At 39.7% G+C, this 23,322-nt stretch overlaps 1 protein-coding gene across 4 annotated transcripts in view; it reads right to left on the reverse strand.

The window, feature by feature from the left end:
• The window catches only part of LOC134213852 (protein nubbin-like), a 346,695-nt gene that overhangs the window by 114,071 nt on the left and 209,302 nt on the right, over positions 1-23,322 (reverse strand). For all 4 annotated transcript variants that reach the window (XM_062693271.1, XM_062693269.1, XM_062693268.1 and 1 more), the window contains one exon: positions 11,163-12,347. In XM_062693271.1, the coding sequence (XP_062549255.1) occupies positions 11,163-12,252 (1,090 nt within the window). In that variant the 5' untranslated portion in view covers positions 12,253-12,347. The remainder of the gene's footprint in view (positions 1-11,162; positions 12,348-23,322) is intronic.

Consider the following 23,322-nt stretch of genomic DNA (forward strand, 5'->3'; position numbering starts at 1 on the left):
CAAATTCAAATCCAATTCCAAATCCTACCCAAATACAGTCCAAATCTTATCAGAATTCACAATCTAAATCAAACCCAATCCAAATCTAATCTAAATCCAATCAAAAACCAACAAAAATCCAGTTCAAATCTAAGCCGAATCCTATCCAAATTCAATCCGAACCCATCCAAAATCCAAATAAAAACCAAACATACTTCAAATCCAGACCAAACTCAACTCAATTAAAACCCAAATTCAATCCAAATCCAATTCCAAATAATTCCAAATCCTATCCAAATACAATCCAAATTGAATCAGATTTCAATATCTATTTCAAATCCAATCCAAATCCACCCCAAATCTTATCTTTCCAAATTCAATCCAAATCCACCCAAAATCCAAATCCAATCCAAGTCAAATATAAAAACAATCCAAATCAAATCCAAATCTAATCTAAATCCAATCCGAATCCAACAAAAATCAAATTCAAATCCAATCCAAATCTATTCTGAATCAAATCCAATCCGAATTCAATCCGAATCTTATCAAAATTCAATCCAAATCCTATCAAAAACCAATCCAAATCAAGTCTGAATCAAAGCCAAATCTTATTCAAATACAATACAAATTCAAACTCAATCCAATTAATATCCAAATTAATATTTCAAATTGAAATCATAAACCTTATCTAGAAAATGAAATTTCAAATACAGAACTGAATACTTTTTCCGCATCCGAATAATTCAATCTCGAGTCCGGCATTCCACAGCTGCGTTCAATCGCAAGTGCGAACTCTAAATTCAATTTTACAGTTCACAATTTGATTTGTGAATCAACTCCAAGCTCAATTATTATATTAAACTAGGTAGTTAAACCAGTTGATTCAAAAGTATAGGTATACATTAGGAAGTTCTTTTGATCGTAACAAGTTCAGGAACATGATCCGATCCGCTTCAAAAAAGACTAACATCAAAATGAGCACATATACACAAATCTGGCCAATGAAATTTGGTACGATCATTCTTTCGAAAATCTAAGGTTAGCAAGGTATTCCGCAAAACTGTTGATCAAATTCCTAAGAAGCTTTTTGTTTTCGCTACTTAATATAGTTCTATGCTACAGATAGATATCCCTGTTTGGACCTTAGAGTCGAAGAACTTACATCTGAACAGATATAAATAAAACGGTTGGCTTACCCGTTTGAAAACTGATTTTTTATGTATCTTTATTAACGAGACTTTCAGAGCAAGGATGGCTCGTCTCGTACGGCTGATTTAGTTATTTCAAGTGAAATTGATTTAGAATCTTTTCAGAATCTTACTATGCATTATCATAAAAATTTAAAACTATGATCAAAACTTCGGAGAAATTCACGTAAAATCTCATGTATCTTCAAGATATCTTAGAATTCTCTTCTAAATCCTTTCTGGATCTCTAAATTTGCTCAAAATTCTCAAACACCTTTTCAAAATTATAAAACTAAAGAATCTTTTTACAATGATAGAAAAATCTACAAAGCATTCGAATTCGGTAAAAGTATTTGGACAAAATATAAGTAACATACGCACTCAAATCGGAGATTGCATTGAAGACATATTTTTATAATCCTCATAAGGTCCACACATCTTGTTCCATTTCCATTTTTGGCGATGTTCCGAAACTCATACCGAGATAAATTAAGAGTTAATATCATATATCCTTATAAGAATCATCAGAGAACTCTTTTGTGCCTGCCTGGTGTTCAATTAGAATGTTATATTTTTTGGATAACAAAATCTATTTTAGATTTAGAAACCACTTCGTATTAGAAAACATTTTGCTTGCTGCACAATTCAGATCGATTTGGTTGCATTTTGAGTCTAACAGTTTCTCTAATTTTGCAGAAAAATTTCTCACCTATTCATAAATCCATAATTTTCAAAATTAAGGCAATTTTATTTTATAACATTTTGAAGCGGATTTTAGCTGCTTCCTAACGTGCGCAACAACAGAAAACAATTAATTGCATATTATTCGGCAACTGTGCATATGCACAGCACATGTTTCGAAATGGACAAATTGATATGGAATTTGCGAACAAGAATCCTCGTGTCTTGGAGGGACTCGATCCCTCAACCTCCTACTCTATAGATAGGCGTGATCTGGTAGACGTAGGGGTTATCACGCCGATCTGGAGAGTACAAGTAAGTGGCGGAATCAAATGGAATTATGCAAACTCGTCTTATGACAAACTGGAATTTAATTTATTTTTATGACATATGAAAAATGCTTTACTATACCAAATATTAGTTCATCGGTACTTAAGTATCTTAAAAATTTTCGAATGTTATTCTCAGGATTCTCATACATATTGATAATGCATGAACACTTATATTGAAATACGAAATATCATGGAATTTATTTCACATCTAAAGAGTTTCAAACAATTTCCAGCTGAATTCGAAAACATTATGCATTAAGTAATCATGGAAATGCTTGAAAATTTTCAGAAATACACTCGTATCGAATTTTATTCATAGACAAAGTGAAAAGGATTCTTCAATTTAGAATTGCACATTTATCTACATTTAGTAATATGGAGAAGACAAGTTTCAACTATTCTTGATGCAGTATGCCACGGATTACATTATGGTTCTCTTGAACATGAGTCGTTATTATAACTAGAAATATCTAAAATATACCGCCTTTATAATTCAGCTTTAAAAAACCATTCAAATGTAAATACTACATACCTGGAAATAGAAATTAATAGCCTCTTAAAGTCCGTTTCTCTGATCATATGCTCCGAAGATGCCATCTCAATATAGAGTCCCAAAGGGGGTAGCACTATTGACGTAATAAATTGCTCTCTAACCCTTCTCCAATGAAAAAAAAGGAAGACAGAAGTTTCACCCCTTCACGCAGTATCTTATACCGTTCGTCACTTCAGTTGTTAGGAAAACCAGTAGCAGGTTGTGCCTTCGCTTGTGTTTTTTTTATTGCGATAGATTCAAATGTAACCGGGGGTAAAGAACAACCCATATTGGGCAATGTTTACACACTTCTATGGTACGAGGAATAATAAAAACCGGGAAGTTCTTAAAGGGTTCTTCAAGACTGGGCACGAGTCACTTCCTCCCGTGTACCATTTCTTCTCCCCCAGCAGTGTGCGGCTTGGATGGGCAGATGGAAGGGTCAGCCGGCCGTGAGGGTTTCCGGGCAGTGTGTTTTTACAGCGTGTTTATAGTTTATCAATTTATCCGTTCATTAGAAACGATAATGGAATTATAATTCTTGGGAATGGGAATTATGTGGGAGGTTAGAGTTGACGCAATAGGCGCCTTTTTTGTATCGGGGAATGGGGTGATGCAAGGTTCTTCGAAGACAGGGCAAAGTTGGTGTCGAGGGGCATACCAACGAATTTAATTATATGATGTTATGAATTCAGTTGTATGCAGGTATCCACATGACTGCTTATGTTTTCAGATAAACATTTCTATGTTGACAACGATATTAAATACCTCAACATGCACTAAACAAGCCAACATAATCCTGGCATGCTTTTGTTTTGTCCAACCAGTGTCGTAACGGTTGAATCCCGTCGCCGTCGTCTGAAAGTGAATGTCATTTCAAGATGTCGTCACAATTTATTCCACTCTAAATCATCCCGCTACAACAGAGGGTAGGGTTGGATATGGGTCCGAAAGGAACTTTGCCAGCGCCGTCCGGTTAATCCGGGGTAAACCGGAGGATAATTTCCTTAAAATTGAGATGTTTTCCCCTTGTGCTAGTTTGAGGACCAGGAGGCTTTTCGCTTTCATCATGTTTATTACATGTGATTTATATTCCTAAAAGCAGACCGGCTGCAGTTGTTGTGTTTTCGTTCTTTCACATGTTTTACCGAGGTATGTAAACTTCCTGGTTTAAACATGGTCATCGAGAGATATGTATGCGAAAGGTCACGTTTTCGTTGGAGTGAGAGGGTTTAAATTCCAAATCAATCACGACACAAATCAACCCTTCAGATTCGATTAGGGTAAAACATAACAACATGGAAATGGCAGGCTGCAAGCATTTTAAATTGAAGGAAAATGCGTGAGAGGGATTTAAATTTAAATGGATTCGATCCAATCGCAGTGGCCATTGAAATTCCACAATAGGTTGCTTGGATGTTTTCACCGGCCATGGGCATGTCGTTTAAATTTACAGAGAATAGAAGGGTGGGATGCATAATGTGGTCTTGATAAATTGAAGGAGGGATTAGCATATTGTTGGCTGAGTACAATGGAGTATGGTTCGGAATTCAACATTTCAAAATATAAATTTTAGTTCTTTGTTCTAGGAAGCTGTTTTTGCAAACATTAGCAAAACTAGCGGTAAGATATTCAACATCTCTGATACATGAATTATCTTATATGAAATAAGTCAGTCAAAAAGTTGTGTCAAAATGGCATGGCGTTGCATGCCATGACCGATTCGAGTAAGCAAAACATGTTACTCCGAATTCAATTTACAACGCAAACAACCACCAAATAAGAACAAGTCGAATGAATATATCAATTATTGGGTTTAGCGCGTTTCAATAACCCATCGGAACCTCTAAAGTTGGTCGTAAATATCGCCTTTCAATTTTATTAATAATAACTGGTCGTCAATCGACAACGACCGACGACGATGGTCAGCGACGGTTTGGTTTTTGTTGGTCTGCCAACTTTGGAAGGGAGACGAGCTAAATAAAAAAGTTTCATACACATTATCGTTCCATACGCGGAAAGAAATATTCGAGCGCCATCTCTTGATAGCCTCGCACTTTCTGAACGATCCGCCGTAACATATGTCGTTGGTCGATGCACGGAGGGGTGTTTGTTTTCATATCGTTGTCCAAAATTATTTTGTTCGGAAATGCATGATACGCATCCTATTGTCTTTGATTAAGAATTGAGTTCAATCTTTGATCGAATCAGTTGAAACATTTTTCCACGTTCTAAAAGAGTGTAAAATTGCTTCCGACAAATATGTAGGTAGATACGCCAAATAAGGCCATGTAGCTCTTCCTCTATTTTAAGTAGGTCTGATCTTATTGGCCACTAAGCTTCTGGAAGATATTAGAAAATTTTGACTCTGGAACCAGCGGACATCGATATTCGAAGACTTTTCTAATTTTGTAGCAACGTTGTGTTGCGTCGGAATACATCTACATTTTTGTCTATTTTTGTACTACTCATCGAGCTCTTTAACAGAAAAATGGAAAACATGCATGCTGTAAAATGGCTGTTACGTCACTTTTCCAGATTACGGCAGAGTGGCTCTCAACCATTTTCTTGACTGGTACCTCTTCAGGTACCCCTACTTTTTTTTTTAATTTACCGATAAGCTCAAATGTAAAAGTGGTAATAGATTTTCATTTATCAAACCTAACCATTCATTTTGATTGAATTAAAAAAAAAACATAATATTGGGCTTCTGACGAATTTACGTACATAGTCATATCATATTAAAGAGAGTTAACTTCAACTTTAATTATAACACGGATGCGTTACGAAGCAAAGTAAAATTTAGAATACTTCCACAGAAAGGGTAAAAAATAAAGATGTTCGGTATTTTCAAAAAATAAAACAGTTCCTGAAGCTTTAAGACTTCTGATGCAAGACCATGATGAAGAAGGCTTGGTTAGATTCCCGGTTCGGTTCAAACAAAGTTCTCAACTGGGCAGTTTTATTGTGCCAACAATGCAAAAATAACAACAAAGTTCCTAAGCATCGCAGTTAATAATATAATGCAAAGGAAAATTAATATAACTTTAAAAACTCTGCAAGGATTTTGAACTTTTTACTTGGTTACGAAAATACCTTTAAAATATGGGAGCCTGAGTAAAAATTTTTTGAGAATTGAGAATTGAGAATCTTAGGATTTAAATCATTGAGTGACCCCAAGAAATGGAAGGTTGATGTAAACATAACATTTTCATTGAAGATTGGCAAGAGAAGTTTTATTCACCTTGACCATAATTTGTTCAAAAACTGTTTCTGTGTTGATTGAATATTATGTTTGATTTGATTTTGAAGAGATTTTAACGACATTACGAGACTAAGCATTGTACTAAATGAGATATTTATATTGGATCATTAAAAATGTTGGAGAAGCTGCAAAGGTAATGAGCATAAATTTAGTATAAATTTACAATATTTTTACAACTGTTTGTGGAAGAGTGAATTAGTGAAGCTCTCTACACTCGTGCAAACACTAAGTCCGAGAATGCAGAACGTGTCAGTTTTTCTGTTGGTGTAATTTTGTCATAACAGTTGGAACCATTCCAATTTCAAGAACAAAGAACTTGATAATGACTGCATATCTCCAAAAGTTCTCGCAGAGCATTTTAAAACTACGTTATGTGAAAAAGATGCCTGTCTCAGATTCTATATTCCCGCAAGCGATGAAAATACTGATGTGAAAAACATGGCACAGGTAGCTATCTTCTCAAGGGGAATTGTAGATCGTCTTCAAATCACAGAGGAATTGGCAGCTTTGATTCCAATGAGTGGAACGACTACCGGAAAAGACTTGAGGAAAGTTGTTATTGCCTGTACGAAGGAGCTTGGACTCTCCATCAAAAACTGGCCTTATCTGATGTCTGATGGCAATGATAGGATTGAATAATGTCATTATGATATTTCAAAGAAAGGAGAAACATGACCAGCTGTATGACATTTCCCTGCACATTGTATTATTCACCAATAAAATATATTTGCGACAACGATCAATATTCTTGAAGTTTAGACGATCGACAATCAACTTTACCAACGCGAGGGAACTCAACCGCAACCAATTCCAAATGTTGTTGACAGACATGGAAGCATAATACATAGATTTGCTGTATTAGAGGGAGGTTCGTCAACTTAGCCGTGGTACAATGCTTGAAAGATTTTATTCTCTTCAAAAGAAAATCGCACTCTCCTTAACAGATAAAGGAAAATCAATGGTCGAACTGAATGATCCTGAATAGGTGAAGGCTATTCGCTTTTCTAGTAGATATCACCAAACATCTTGTTTACTTGAATATAAAGCTGCAAGGCAAGGACCTACACGTCGAACTTTTATTTTCCAACATTAAGGCTTTTAAAACGAAAATTAATTCTTTGGCATAGTAGGAGAGAAAGCGGACTTATTGGCTAATGTGGGCGCTATGGAAGGTGATATTTACGATCGGAAAATCACCTTTGATGAATTTTTCACATTAGTTCGTCAGAAAACCTTGAACAGCTGGCAACAGAAATGGATAAATGGGGAGTGGGATAGATGGCAGTATTCAGTTCGCCCGCAGGTTTCGAAGCGTGGTTCATGGTTCAAAAAATTGAATATGGGAAGAGACTTCATTCAAACCATGTGTCGTCTAATGTCCAATCTTCTTCTTCTTCTTATTAGCATTACATCCCCACACTGGGACAGAGCCGCCTCGCAGCTGTTCATTAAGCACTTCCACATTTATTAACTGCGAGGTTTCTAAGCCAGGTTACCATTTTTGCATTCGTATATCATGAGGCTAGCACGATGATACTTTTATGCCCAGGGAAGTCGAGACAATTTCCAATCCGAATATGTCTAATGTCCACAACTACACATTAAATGCACATATTTTCAAAGTGCGGCTCTCGGAAGGAAATCTCTGTGTTTGTGACGAGGGTTATCAGGACACCGAACATGTCATGTGAGCGTACGAGAAACATCGTGGTGGCCCCTGAACATATCCGGGTCCGAGGAAAACAACCAAAGGCTATTAGGGTTAATCGGGCCTTGATCTTCACCAAGTTTTGAAAGTTGTTGATGTAAGACTTTGATCTTTAATACTATGCCCATTCCCTTGTATGTCGTACCCCATTACGAATGCCTTCCTCTTGTTGTCCATTTCAATGATGTGGTTAATCTCTTCCGTATGATCGATCCACCTTGCTCGCTGTGCACCTCGCCTTCTTGTTCCCGTCGGATCGTTGTCGAGGACCATTTTCACCGGATTTCTGTCCGACATTCTGGCTACGTGCCCGGCCCACCGCAGTCTTCCGATTTTCGCGGTGTGAACGATGGATGGTTCTTCCAACAGCTGAAGCAACTAGTGATTCATTCGCCTCCTCCACGTACCGTCCGCCATCTGTACTCCACAATAGAGGATACGCAGCACTTTCCTTCCAAAAACTCGCAGTGCGCGTGAGTAATTCACGAGCATCGTCCAGGTCTCGTATCCGTAGAGTACTACCGGTCTAATAAGCGTTTTGTAGACAGTCAGTTTGGTATAGCGGTGAATTATATTCGATCGGAGCGTTTTGCGGAATCCAAAGCGCGTACGATTTCCTGCCATGATGCGTCTCCGAATTTCTTTGTTGGTATCGTTATCGGTGAGCCCAAGTACGCGAATTCTTCAGCCACCTCGATTTCGTCATCACCAATAGAAACTCGTGGTAGGTGACTTGCGTTGTCCTCTCTTGATCCTCTTTCTATAATGTACTTTGCCTTCGACGTGTTGATGACTATATAGTCCAATCCGTTTAGCTTAGCTTTTCAGTCCGATGTAGGCTTCCTCCATCCCCTCAAAGTTACGTGCCACGTGGCTTATGAATGTCTTGTGTGGTGGTAAAAGGGTAAAGTGAGGACAATTCAGCCGAAATTGGGCCATCTTCAAAGGATGTGCCTAATGGCGATGACTGGTGCGTTCTCTTCAACTCCCACGGCTGCTCACGAAGTTTCCTTCGACGTGGCCCCACTGCACATACATCTCAAACAAAAAGCATTTTCTTGTACTTACCATTATGGGTAATCGGTTTTATGGAAGATAATCCTGCAAACCGCAGTTCTACACACACTTCGTTGTTACCGCTTATGGTTAGCTGGGACAAAATTGTATATCCGGGAGCCAGCTCCGGTAGTAGCAAGGTATTAAGCTAATCTGTCTAAACAGAATTGCAGGTCACTGTCGACTGAACTATCACATGGCAAATATTCAACGCGTTGAATCATCTGTTCGTGATAGTTGTGAATCCGATTATGGAACTTATTCTGATATGTAACTGCCCAGTCTATGCGCAATTGAGTTTCCAAATATTTGGTAAACACTTATTTAGTGAAATCGACTTCAGAGACCTGAACCTTCAGAGTATTCTGTTGTTCAAAACCCGTTATGGTACGGAGCTATTATAGGCTGTTGTACGCTTATGCGTTGTTTGCACTCTTCAAGAGTCCTTTTTGAAACTTTCCCTTTGTTCTCCCATCCACATTCCTTTCCTTTTTGTTCACTTCCTTTTCTGATAGGTGTGTGATGAAAAAGGCATTGACGGCGATCCCGAGCAAAGTCTGAAAACATAATGAGAGCATATAGAAAATACATTTTGATTTCGACATCAAATTGAAATCATATTTTTTTTTCAAATATGAATCATCATGATTGATTACATATTTTGATCTCATTTTGCTGTAGATTTCTAAATTGTATGATCTGACAAACTGACATCAAACTGTGTACTTATTTTGTTATTGGAACCAATATCAAATTTAGTTTTCGATTTGGTCTCATCGATAGCAGGAATAGTTTTCGATGGGATGTCACAGTAAGATTTTTCTGCTATACATTTTGTTATTTTAACCGTTAAAACGACCAAAAAGATATCAAATTAAGTCATCATATTCGATGATTTCACAACATCAAAACGAGTTATCATTTTGCTCTCAAGCTTTGCTCGGGATGGCACCAATTTCCCAAATTGAGGTGAACGTGTCCCTGGAGCCGATACCTGATACCTGATACCAGTCGACGTTAACTTTGTGAATTGTAATTGATCTGAACTCCAGAACATTTTTGAGAATCAAGAACATTTGCATCAAACTAATTTGGACTCCACATAATACGCAAGGACTCGCGGGATTTGTATGGACATGCTGGGTTGATTAAAGTTGCATACAACGCGTGGCTAAGGGGCGATTTTAATATGACGTCCACTACTTTTTGAGATTCCTGGAATGTCACGCATTTTGTCACGTTTTGGGACCTCTTCCCCTATGAGAAATGTACGATGCGTCTCCATATTCTTTTATGCTTCTATGCTGCTGAACAGTTTTCAAAATCCCTACCTATCGTTTCTCCCTGGAGGTCCATTTTTGCCTGAAAACACTCATGGAGACATTCAGATATCGTAATAACTTAGTATTTCAGCATACATCATGCAAACATGCAAGTGACTTTAACGCCGTTAAAGCGATGATTCTCTTCCTACTTTGTAACCAAATAATTTCGGAATTTTCTCAATCAAACAACGAACGCCAGTAATCAGTCGATTTTAGAGATCGAGAACTACAAATGCAACACATGAGCATCGCGAATACAAATTTACTGTCGACCAGTGTTATCGTTATACTGCAACAAATTATCGGATCTGAGATTGATGGATTTCCGCAAACGATGTCATCGTTCTCTGCATCAGCGTCAACGACGACAACCACCGATGGAGAGAGTATTCCGCTGAAACAGCTAATACAATCGCCTTTTTTTCTACTCTACTGTTTTCGCTTTCCACGAAATATTGTTCGAACTGAGGATTGGAGTCAAACCCTCAAGTTGCATAACTTTGATGGAACGTGATTGCTAGGTTTACCTATTTTTAAACTTTTTAACAATTAACGTGATTGCTAGGTTTACCTATTTTTAAACTTTTTAACAATTATCGATGATAAATAATAGGAAATCAAAAAAATACTATATGAACTAGGGTAAATGCTTCCATATAAATAACAGCCCGTATATTAATCACAATCGTCGATAAACCAAATTGAAATTCAATTCGAATGTTGGAACACATTCTTCAACGTTTTGTCTATTATTTGAAATTTACTTATTTGTTAAAAGAATATTTAACAATTTTCGGTTTAACAGCTTTGTTGAAGAAAATTCTTTGTAAAAAATAAACAGACTTCGAAAGGTTTTTCCATACCTTTCCGTTCAATATTAATAATCCATATTTATAATTACAATAATAATATTTATAATACAAATATAATTTCAATGATTAAAAGAAATCAAAGTAATTTAGTAAGATTATTTAGTTTCAGCGAACTTTTCCCGTCAAACGCCCCTCCACGTATGGATGGGGGGAAAATACATGAAGCTAATCGACTTCAAGTGCTGATGAGACTGGAAATGTATGGTTAAATTTTTATGAACTCACCAGGTGATGGCGACTTTGACCGAGTTTGAATCGGTTCCTCGGATACGGCAAGTTCCTGGCTTGTTGCGTTTGCCACTGCTCCGGATTGCGCCGTTGGGCCTCTGCGGCCATCATCCATACCATCATCGCCGCCAGTGGTGCTGCAGTGGTCGTTGGTATGGCCGCGGTCGTGCCGAGTGCCTCCACCAGCTTGGTCTGCGTCCTGTTTGACCATTCCATCACGCACGTCATTGAATCGATCCGGCGACGAATAATGGACGAGCTGCTGCGGCTCATGATGATGATGTTGATGGCGACGTTGATGATGATTCATATGAGGTGGTTCAAGTTCGTTGGGTTGCTCTGATTTGAGCCGCGAGCTGGTCGCAATTGGCGATGGTTGCTTGGATCGTGTCGGTTGCTGCGATTGCACCAATAATGGTGGCGGCGGCAGAGCGTTGAAATTCAATTCACGTTCCTCGGAGTCTCTTTGAAGTCGCTGATGCTGGTGGGATGACACTGTTGCTGCTGCTACCGAAGACGGACTTGCTCCCAACGAGGGGGGAGACAGCGTGGAGGAAATTGGGGACGAACGGTGACGGTGATGCATGGTAAGCGGAAGATGACTGGGTCGATGCTGGAGATGATGATGATGATGGTGATGGTGATGCTCCTGATGATGGACTAGATGAGGTGGGTGATGGGTTGGAAGATGTGCGAAATGAGGCGGTGGTGATCGTGGAACATGATTCTGTCTTAAGTTTCGCTCGTCCATACTCATTTCGCATTCGGAATCATCTGTCTCCCGTTTAATCGAATGCATTAGAGGACTTAGGGTTGCCATTCCGGAGGAAGAAGAGGCAGAGATTTGTGGAGCTGTGCTCGGTGGAATACCGAGAGGATTTGGTCCAAGTGGGAATGATCCTAACGAGCTCGTTGGCATATTCTCCAGCATGCTCCTCTTGAGCAGAAGGTTGCTCTCGTTCAGCAACCCAAGGGTAGGATTTTGGAGCATCATATCTCGTATGGAGAGCAAACTACTCGGTATCGCATGCTGTGGAATCGATGTTGGTGCATTCAATGGTGTCATTCCGAGGCTATTGGGAACCATGCTAGGTGGAAGCAACGATTGCGGGGGTTGGCTGGGATCCGTTGGTAACGAGACAGGGTGATGCCATTGCGCCTCGTTGCTCAGCCAAATTTTTCCTGCAGAAGAAAAGAAAGACAAGGGAAATTAATTATACAGTATTATGTATGACATCTCTGAACGAGTCATAAATTGTTTTTATCGTAACTTTCGATTAGATTGTTGATCAAAACTTTACTTATTTGAATAACTTCAGAATAAATTTATTCTAAACAGCTGTTTTGAAAACTACCTCCCAAGCTCATTCAAGTTCCTCTCATTACTTCCGTTAAATCCTGTTGTGTTTTCCTGCTTCTGGTCCCATTCATTAATTTGCGGTGGGTGGACATCGTGGTAGTACTATCGTACTACGTGTTTACTATCCTATCCGCAGATCCCATCCCAAACTCGTCTAGCGTGCGCGGGGTTTGTTTTCGGCGAAACTGTTCTCATCGCACATGGCTGGCCACACGACGACGCGTGGACCAATGAACCGCATCACAAGAAGAATACCGCAACGGTGGTGGTGGTCGTCGTCGTCGTCTTCTGGATCGGAAGGTGGCAACGGAAAGTCTATTACGTTCATAAATGGTGCGGTGGTTACGCCAAGCCGCCCGGTACGTCAATGTGGTCGGATCGATATCTTGTGGTTGGTGTTGTTGGTGGGGTTGAATGTCAAATGCACGTAGCGGTATTAAAGTTGGACGAATAGGATTTATATTACTTGGCTATGGATTGGGGTAGGAAAGGAATATCTTTTGATGTAAACTCGACCTTAAGTTCTTTCTATAATTTGTAAAACTTCAATGTTTTAACTGCTAAAAAATAATTAAATATTTATTTTCGATTCGGATCATTTATAATTGTGTGGCTGTTTCTCACGATGCAATTTCAGACACTGCCAAAGAAATGATTTTATTCTCAACAAACAATGAAGCCCTGCGCAAAATATTACAATTTAATGCACTCACTTATTCCATAATTCGATTCGAACAATTGGCATAATCTGTGCGGTCCTTTTGCAGTCATGCCGACTCACGTCCAGGTGGATCTTCTAGTTGATCACGGGGTGAGATGAAGGCGATAAAAAGTCACTTAATTTAAATTATGATTTATATTTGTTGTTGTTTCGAGTCGAGGATGGGGCCTGTCGTGGACAAAGGGCCCGTTCGCTACAGATTAAAGAGCCCTTCGTTGCTAATGAAAATATTACTCAAAAGAGAAAGGAAGAAGCAATAAATATTTTGACAGTTCTGTACGTTGCATTTTATGGCTTTATCTGTCCACGGATGATGGGGAAGCGAATAATTCGAAGCGTGAGTTCAGAAACGCTATTCATTTGGTTTCACTCGGAGTCGTTCAGTCCGTGTGGCGGCAGTGGAACGAAGATGGACTTTGTAGCCATATCTCGCTCCTAATAATGACGAAAAGGAGCCAGATGATGACAGTGATCAGTGGTTAATTTGTGGATCTCGACCTCTCTTTGTTCACGCGGTATAAATCAGTTTAAGCGATCTGATTTGTTTCAATATGGCGTGGTTTTGTGTAGGGATTGGATTGAGAGATCATTAAAGGACAGTACTCAATTTGAAGTTCGTTATTTGGTTTTCTAAGTCAATCTATGCAATTTTGGCAAGCATTCTATAGATACTTGAACAAAAGCTTTACGACCGTGATCAGTTTCAATTTTTCGATTAGCATTAGGTCTTGATACTACTCTCATTGAAAGGAAATAGCGTGTATGCGAAAGCAATGCGAAATAACAGATAATTGTCGCTTGGTTGCGATCAGTATGAAGTAAATTCGAAAGGGGCCGTACACTAATTACGTAAGCATTTTTGTACGACGATATCGTTTTGTGGTCACTTTGCTAAGAATGGTGATGCCACCCCTTAGTAGCTGCACCACCAGAGATGGGACATAATTGCTTAGCCATATTTAGGGCGTTTTAAATATGGTGATCACGCCTAAAAGAAAAAGAGTAGCATATTATATTATCAGCGCATATCCAGCTTTCCACGCTAGTCATAATGGCGGATGCTATAAACAATTCTGACAGCAACTGCTTCCGACGCTTAACTGATTCCGACGCTATTCCGTGTCTCAGCAATCATTTTCATTTCATTTTTATTTATTTTATTGTTTTACTTTGTTTGTTTACTGAGGGCAGACAAAACAATTTTCAATGTAAAAGGTGCAAGTATCGTTTATGTTTTTTAAATTCCAAATTTTTCATACTTTTAGGTCTCAACGTCAAAGCATGGAAGCATAAAAATATGATTTATGTGTATGGTTGTGAGCATTTAGCATTTCGTGCGAGGTGAGGACTCAAAGAGTGTTTTACATATAGAGGCCCAAAACAGTGCAGTAGCACTCGATAGCTCGCCGTACTGTTCGAGCAGCTTGACAACAATCCCTATAGGGCACTGCACGGACTGCTTTGTCTCTTTTTCGCTGCAAAGAAATTAGAAAACAACAAGGCCAGTAAACGTCAAAATTTATGAAGAACGAAAGAGAAAGAGATCTTTCCGTGCAGTGCCCTATAGTGCGTTTATTGCAAACTTGTTCTAAAGCTTAAAACATCTGAAGCCTCCGATCCGCTTGTGGCCCTTATAATCAAATTTCTACGCTCAGTGAATCTGGTTTCTAAGGCTGGTGTGATTAAAAAAACGTTCACGGATCATTTTGTGGTTAAAACAATGAAATTATTTGTTGGAATTAAATTGTTTGTGCAACTTCCAAACTTCACACAAATAGGTCCAAGATCTGGGAAGATAATTTTGAACTAAACAAGAAATATTCGCAATTATTTTGTGATATTAAACACTATAATTTTCAATTGTTTAAAGTTTGTTATGAAAGTTGAATTTTCTTCTTTTCTTTCTCATAAGAATGAACAACGTGAAAACAGTTGCTTAGATACGACTAGCGTCAAAAACAGTTCAGCGTCGGAAGCAGTTACTTTCAGATATATTTGTAGCACCTGCCATTATAGCTAGTGTGGAAGCTGAATAGATCATTATTTTTGAATGCCCTCTCTGCCCTGGCTCCAAGTGCCTTTGTTCGCCCACTAAAATGATGGAAAATAAAAACATAGCGTAAAAGACAACTATTTTTAATCCATACATTTTTCTGTAACCTATTAAATTATTAACTAAAAAGAATTAAAAAGAAATTATGGACACTTCCGAAGAAAGGGTCAAAATATAAATAAGAACTAGAAATCAGAACGTTCTCACTAGTTTCCGTGGAGCACCACGACAGATAAATCATGCTTCTTCTTAAGGTGATTCGGCTCTGCGGGATGTGCCAACAAAACCCATCTAATGAAACCGGAGTAGGCCAAACGTCTGAACGCATGCATTTTTTCGCGTGATGGTTTTGCGAGTGTGTCTAGCAATTTGCCAATTCCGTCGATACTATTGATTATCAACGTTGAAGTATTGAAAATTTTATTTCTTTCCAAACCCGATACAAAATTCAGAATTAATCAATTCGCTCCTTGCATTCCCAACACGGACATCAGATTGATACCTATTAGGTACGGGCTTTTAGACCCACTTGTTCGTTTTCCCTGTGTATGAAAACACCCATGTTTCGAGTTCCAACAGCGTCTGTTCTGGCATTCAGCGGCTGAGTATGAAATTTTGTTTCCTGGAAGCTATACCTAAGATGGCAGACCCATCGCGGTGAGCGAGAACCTTGGGCCTACAATCTACTGTCCCCGAAACAAACACAATCCGACAATGAAAGAATACGTGGACTGATTTTACGGCAACGAAACGCGAAACAACGGACACGAAAAGAAACATGGAACGTTTGAACCCTAGCCCAGCAGAGTAAATTGGCACAAGTTGCCATTGAGGCACGCCTCATAAAGCTTCAGATCCGGTGAAGTCCGTTGGCCAAACAAACAGAATGAACACGCTCCCCGGCATCGTGAAGTTGCCTTCCAACTTCCAACTTCCAACCCAGGCACACTGCGCTTATGAAGTGGGAACCTATATATGAAAGGGTCATTTGTTGCCAGATTTAAAACACGGGTCCGAAACCTTACTATAATCAAATTGTAAAAGTACCCCGTCCAAACTTGGCCAACCTTACTAATGACCCCACGACTGACTTCCCACAAATCACACCAAGGAAATACAAAACCGGCCAACCAAACTGGTGGAATTTCGGATCGCGACACGAAAGCGAACTAGCTTGTTTGCTTGCTAAATGTGAACTGTCTTATTATTTATTAGGAGCAAAGGTTTGGGCACGCAGGCCGAGTAATTGCATGTATAGGTGTATAATAACTTTGCCCGGTAGCACCAAATTCAAAAATAGTTTACAGCCGGACACCCAGATTCACCTGATTTTATGTAAGGTTTTATTCAATTTTCAAACTAACACACCCAAAAGTTCAAATCAAATACAGCCACATTTCTCAATCTTCGATCGATTCATCATCTACTGCATCCTCAGAATTGTGGAGATCAGCCAGACGACACCAGCGTTTGATTCGGTCAGCGGCATACACTGTTGTCCGCCTGCGATTTGAGCTGCGGCCACACGGTAGATCCTCCAACTGTTTTCACCGTATATGTCCCCTTGTATTTTGCTTCCAACTTTCGGCTGTGGCCCATTGCAGTGAGATCTCTCTCGACCAAAACCATCTCTCCCACTTCATATTGGTTCGACGTTCTATGACGCCTATCAAAATATCGTTTTTGTAGTTGTTGTCCTTCCCGACTCCCCGAGCATACAACGAATAGAATTCAGAACAGTGCGGTTGGCTCTCTCTGCTTGACCGTTTGCCCTAGGAGACCCAACAGCTGTCTTGATGTGAGTGATTGCGTTCACCCGACAATATTCTTCGAATACTTTTGCAGTGAATGCAGTCCCCCTGTTGGTCACTATGCGATGTGGCGTACCAAATGTAGCAGTCACGTTTTCTATAAAGTTCAACACTGGACCAGTCTTCGTTGAACGCACTGCTCGGGCAACCACAAACTTAGAAAAACCACATGTAAGAAGCACTACATATAAATTTCTTCGCACAGACCGAACAAATGGCCCCATGTGATACATGTGTACTCTATTGAACGGCACGGGTTCTTTCGGGACCGAGTGTAAGAATCCTTCAGGTCTTCCTCCTTTACTTTTGTAATATGCACATTGTGGACATGCCTGTATGTAGGATTGCACATACTTCCGCATTTTCGGAAACCATGCCCCATTTCCCCATTTCGTCGTGGTATGTGTGGATCAGTCTCCAACGAGCTCGCGTAGGCACTACAAAATAATTCGCTCCATCAACTAATCGCATTAATCGTTGTCGTTGCAACCGGTAGTTCTGTTTGATCTGCCGCTCTTCATCAGTCTCTGGCTCTCATCTCAACACATCAATAATGCCAGCTACCAGCCCTATGTTCTAAATGGAAATCGTATTCGGTGAGTTTCAGAAACCACCGCGCGATTCGGGCATTCATATCCCGCTTTTCGTATGTATTTCGTACTGCACTATAATCGGTTCGCAATACGAAAAACTTTCCGATCAAATAGTGACGGCTAACACCTCTAGCTCGTAACTGTGGTATTTTCGTTCGACTTCTGAAGTTTTCTTGCTGTAGTAACTGATTGGACGACAGCCCTCCTCCGTACGCATTAGCAAAATACCAGCCAACCCGTCCTGCGACGCATCCCAACTCTAAATCACAATTTGGGTCAAACAGTGCCAACAACGGTCGATCACTTAACACTTTCTTCAGCTCGCCAAAAGCTTTCCCTTGCTCACTTTTCCACTCGAATTTTGCATCTTTCTTCAACAGCATGAATAACGGAGCAGCTATGATATTGAACTGTGGAATAAATCTGCGAAAAATCCGGCCAATCCCAGGAACTGTTGAACTTGCAGCACATTTTCCGGTTCTTGAACTCCTCTACAGCTTGTGTTTTCACTGCTCCTGGTCGGATGCCATGCTTAGAAACCTCGAATTCCAAGAATTCAACCGTCGACTTGAAAAAGTGTGATTTCTTTAGATTTATTGTAAATCCACTTTCTTGAAGCACTTCGAGAAGTTTCGCGAATTTTTCTTACACCTCCTTGCAATTTTCCCCACCAATCACCAAATCATCGATGTACACCACGATGCCTTCTTTCCGGAGTTTACTAGTTAGCTGGTTTATGGCGCGCTGGAATACCGAACAGCCATTAGCAAGCCCGAACGACATCCTCAGGAAATGATAATGTCCATCGCGCGTCAAGAAAGCAGTGCATTCTTGACTGTCCTCTGCTACAGGAATCTGATAATAGCCCGAATATAAATCCACAGTAATAAACACTTCTGCCCCACTGAGCTTATTGAGGCACCATGCAATATCAGGCATAAGATAGCGATCCTTTACTGTTTTTTTTGACGTAGAACTACGTCTGTCTTTTCTATATTGGGGTACACTTTGCAAAACGATTGCAAAAAATCGTACACAATCACACGTAATCGTACAAAAATTGTACACGATTGCAAAAAATCGAAAAACGTCACAAAAAAATGATAGACTTTGATCGTTAATATCTCAGCCGTTTCTAGATGGATTTCCAATTTTCTTGGAACATATGATCAAGGAAGAGTCAACGCTTCATACCCAATGTAGTACACTGGTGTCGTTTTTTACGCGGTTTATTTTACACGAATACCTTTTTATGTTATTTTTTTTTTGCTTACAGTTTAGCAATCGGTTTTGGTCAATCGGTCAATATCGTCAGTGCACCGCAAGCTTCTTCCATAGCACTACATTCCAACTGGAACCCAGCCTGCTTTTCGACTTGATATCTATTAACATTTATTTAGTTATTAACTGAAAGCTTTCTATGCCCGCCACTGCCTTAGTATGTATCTTGTGTGGCAAACACGATGATTACAATATGCCCAAGATGTCGAGAATGTTTTCCACCCAAAAACATCCTAGCGCCTTTGTTCGTAAGGCTAACTGAAAAACTCAAGCTAGCATAGACGTCAAATTAATGCAACTTACAGGGCTTTTAGCTGGTGCAGTTCATTTCTGCTAACTTATACGCGCGTTTTCTGTCGAAAGCTTGGGGACGTTTGATGGCAGCTTTTCGCTTACGTCTATTGATGCCAGTAGAGAAGCTCGGAATCTTCTTCGCTGCTGCAGTGGATACGATCTGGGAAACTTTCTTCGGCTCGTTTTTGCTGATTCCTAGGTGTCTGCCGGAGTAAACGCAAAGTCCGACTCATCTCATGAGAAGGAATAATTATTATTATCAAGCTGTCACACCTTTTTCTCCCGTCGTGTTACATCGCGTCTACTCTGACTTCCTCCACCAAACGCTTTAACGATGAGCTTTTTTGAGACACCGGGGGTTTAGACTGACTTAGTGACGGGTGCTTATTCTCTGTTCCAGATTGCGTCGGTGATGGTTGCAGCGGTAGGAAAATATGTTCAAAAAAAGCATCGATAAACAATTATCGAACGATTCTTACTCTCTAGCGAGTTATCAATTGTAATTTGGATATATGATCGCTTGAGAGTGTTGTTCATCCTCGATTATTTGAAAATTTTGTTTTCAGCATCCTTTTCAAATGTTGGTCTAAAAATAATATACATCACCAGGCTTCGTAATGCTCACTCAATCTCGGGAGCACATGATAAACGACGAAAACAGATTCACCCTGGGCTAGAAAAACGCTTGCTTTGGTCTCATTGATCAAAAAAGTCGAAAATCTGTATATTACATACAGCTACGTAGTTCAACGTCACCTTTCCGTACAACCCGATTGGGCTGCACCTTTGAGTTTTATTTAGCACTGCCAGCCGGAACCATGAGCTTCGGCAACATGACGACTCGGCTACCAACGACGAATTCGATTCCTCCACAATACCAGCCTCTATTCACTAATCCACGCAAAGCGGTTCCTCTTGCATACTCCATTCGATGCGGTTTCACGTGCACTGGCTCCTTAGCACTCAATACGATCTTCATTTCACTACCTCTAGCGACACCCAACTCATTCATACTCTTCACAAAACACGACCGGCATCGATTTACAACATCCAATATTTCTTCTTTGGGCACATCCGCGTTCAGATCATCAGCTTTTATTGGCAATCGATGTACTTTGCTGTCGATAGTAAACATCGACTCGTATTTTCGAGGCTGCACCTCCAGCACCATCTAATTCGCCTCGACCCTCGACCTCGATCCCGGCGAAATTCAACTTTTCCGTTGCGATGTACCATCACTATTCCCTTCTGATTAAGCATATCGCGCCCCAATATAATAGCTGTACTCTGCACATAATTTGGCACAACGTTGAGCTTCACAGGTATTTCAATTCCATCCAACTTGACACGCGAACACACTTTTTGGCTACGTTCACTTTTTTGCCCCCGTTACCAATTAAAGTTGAATTTGTCACTTCATTACGGCCTGCCCTATCTGTGAACCGACATTGGATAGTAGACACTTTACATCCCGAATCAATTAAAGCGGTCAATTGGATTCCGCCAACGTCTACCGACGTCACAAAATTGTTCTCTTCTTCAACTACTTGCATCCTTGACGGCCCTGGCTTCGGTGACCTCGGAATCGGGCAATTTTTTGTCATATGGCCACTAACACCACAATTATAGCAACACCTCTCCGATGACAACGTGCAGGATACAGCCTTATGTCCAGGTTGGTTACAACGATAACACATCACTACTTTTTCTCTCTTCTTCTCGGTCACTCGTACAGCAGCTGCCTCGTTTATTTCGTAATATCTGAGACACCGCAACTTTCCCGGTCGACTGGATGCAAGGTATCCTAGTGAAGGTACCCAAAAAGGGTGATAACTGGCGAGGCATTAAAGTGCTGCGTACCGTTCTCAAAGTTCTGTACAAAGTTATCCTAGTTATCCCCGGGAAATTTTTGTTAATTTCGGAAATTCTTCGGAATTTTCGCGAGGTTTTCTTAGCACATATAAGCAAAATTCTTCGAAATGCCTATGGCAAATTCTTCGTAAATTTCACGTCACAAATTCTTTGGAATTATCGGTGGAAAATCTTCGGAATTTCTAAATAAATTGTTGAAAATTTCCACGAGAAATTGTTTGAGTTTCCATAAAAAAAATGTTTGCAATTTTTGTGAAAAAAAGCAAGCCTTTGTAATTTTCAATGAAAAGTTTACCAAAATTTCAACTGAAATTTCCAATGTAAATATTTCGAAAATTCTTTTGAATGCCCTTTTTATTCAATTTCCTCAGGAAATTGCTCCAAATTTGCAATACGGAATTTAAAAATATCGTAGGAAACCATTCTAACGGGAAATATTTCGGAATGTGCGTTTAAGCTTAAAATTACCTCTGGTAATAATTCTAAATTTTCACAGAAAATTACTCAGAATTTTAAAGGGAAAACTTTCGGAATGATGATTATTCAGCGGGATATTGCATGAAATTTTAAAGAAAAGCATCAGAATTATCATGAAGAGTTCTTTGGAGTATTACCAGGAATCTTTAAAGATTATCATTCGGGAAATTCTACGAAGTTTCCACGAAAAACTTGTTGGAAAATAGACTTGACATTATCGGAATGTCAACTTTCGAAATTCTAAAAACTTTTCGATTTTCTCAAATTTGAACCGGCGTTGAGTATTATTGGTCAGAGGCATGACAGATTCGGAAAAGTAACAACGGCTGTCGCTGCGGTGATGGTGCAGCAGAATATTTTTCGTTACATTGGTGGTGGCTGTCGTGACAGCAGCAGCGCTTTATGTACTTTACCAACCACCATCGTCGGCGGATCTGGCAATCGATGGCGTCTATAGCGCTGAATCATCGGACGGTGGTTGCGCGATCGAGTGGATGATGTTAATGAGGAACGTCGTTTCTTTTCAGGGCCACTATTATATTAGGAAAGAAGCTCAAGTTTAGATAATTTCCCCAAAGGGCAACCGTAATGAACTGGGAAATTATCCAGTGAAAAGTTGACTTTATAGGGTAACCGTACCCTTAGTGGAGGTAGCACCAATAGTGGAGGTAGTGGGGTTTTAATGAGATTTATAATATTTATAGACTTTACGATGGTTTCAGTTGATGCGTCGTGCTTTAAATATCCTGTTAAATGCAACTTACCTTAATATTTCGCTTGAAAAACTATTGAAAACAATGATTTTCCTTAACAAAATTGACTCCCTTGCACCTATAGTGGTGCAACTGTACCAATAGTGGCGAGTCTCATAAGACACCAATGGATAGCACCACTACAGGAACCAAAATTAATTTTTACCGCCACTAAAGGAACAGTGTACCCATAGTGGTGCAAGCAATATTTGGTAATTGTTGATGTTAAAAGACATCTATCTCATTTTTGTTAGCAAATTTATTAGTTTATATATTGACTAAGATAATAAAGCAGTAAATTTCCCATAATTATCAATTTTTTAAAAATATTTTCTTTTGTGGATCTACTAATACCTCCACTATTGGTACCGTTACCCTACGAACTTTCTTCATAGAACAAAGCATAAGTAATCGTTTGGCGTCGGTAGCAGAATCATGGCGGTAGTGTCGGTCCGAGCATCGACTGTCGTCGGGTGGTTGCTGCCGAAATTTATTCATTAATGTGGCATTTGCAACGATTTGGATGTTGTCGACACAAAGTTAAGTCATTGGCGAAAAGTGAAATTTTGATTTTGGTTGACGTTGAGCCGAAGTCACGAATAGCACACAATCACTAATTTTGACCAATGAAGGATTATTTACCGCTGTCCGAAGACATTTGCCTAAATTTCCTGTAACAATTTACCGGTGACCACCGCCGATGCGGATACTAAGATCGTTCTACCTTCTCGGCGACATCTCGAATACAATGATGCACGCGGGAAAGCACCTTTCTTGCAATCAATAAAGTAAGCCTTTTTGTTAATCGGTATTGGTGCAAATATGATTATACGGGCTTGATGGTTACCACTTCTGCCTTATATGCAGGAGGTCGTGGGTTCGATCACAGGCCCGTTCCATTCCTTCTATGGGGACCTCCTTAGCCTAGCGGTAAGATGCACGG

The sequence above is a fragment of the Armigeres subalbatus genome, chromosome 2 (assembly GCF_024139115.2).
Source record: "Armigeres subalbatus isolate Guangzhou_Male chromosome 2, GZ_Asu_2, whole genome shotgun sequence".
Lineage (NCBI taxonomy): Eukaryota > Metazoa > Arthropoda > Insecta > Diptera > Culicidae > Armigeres > Armigeres subalbatus.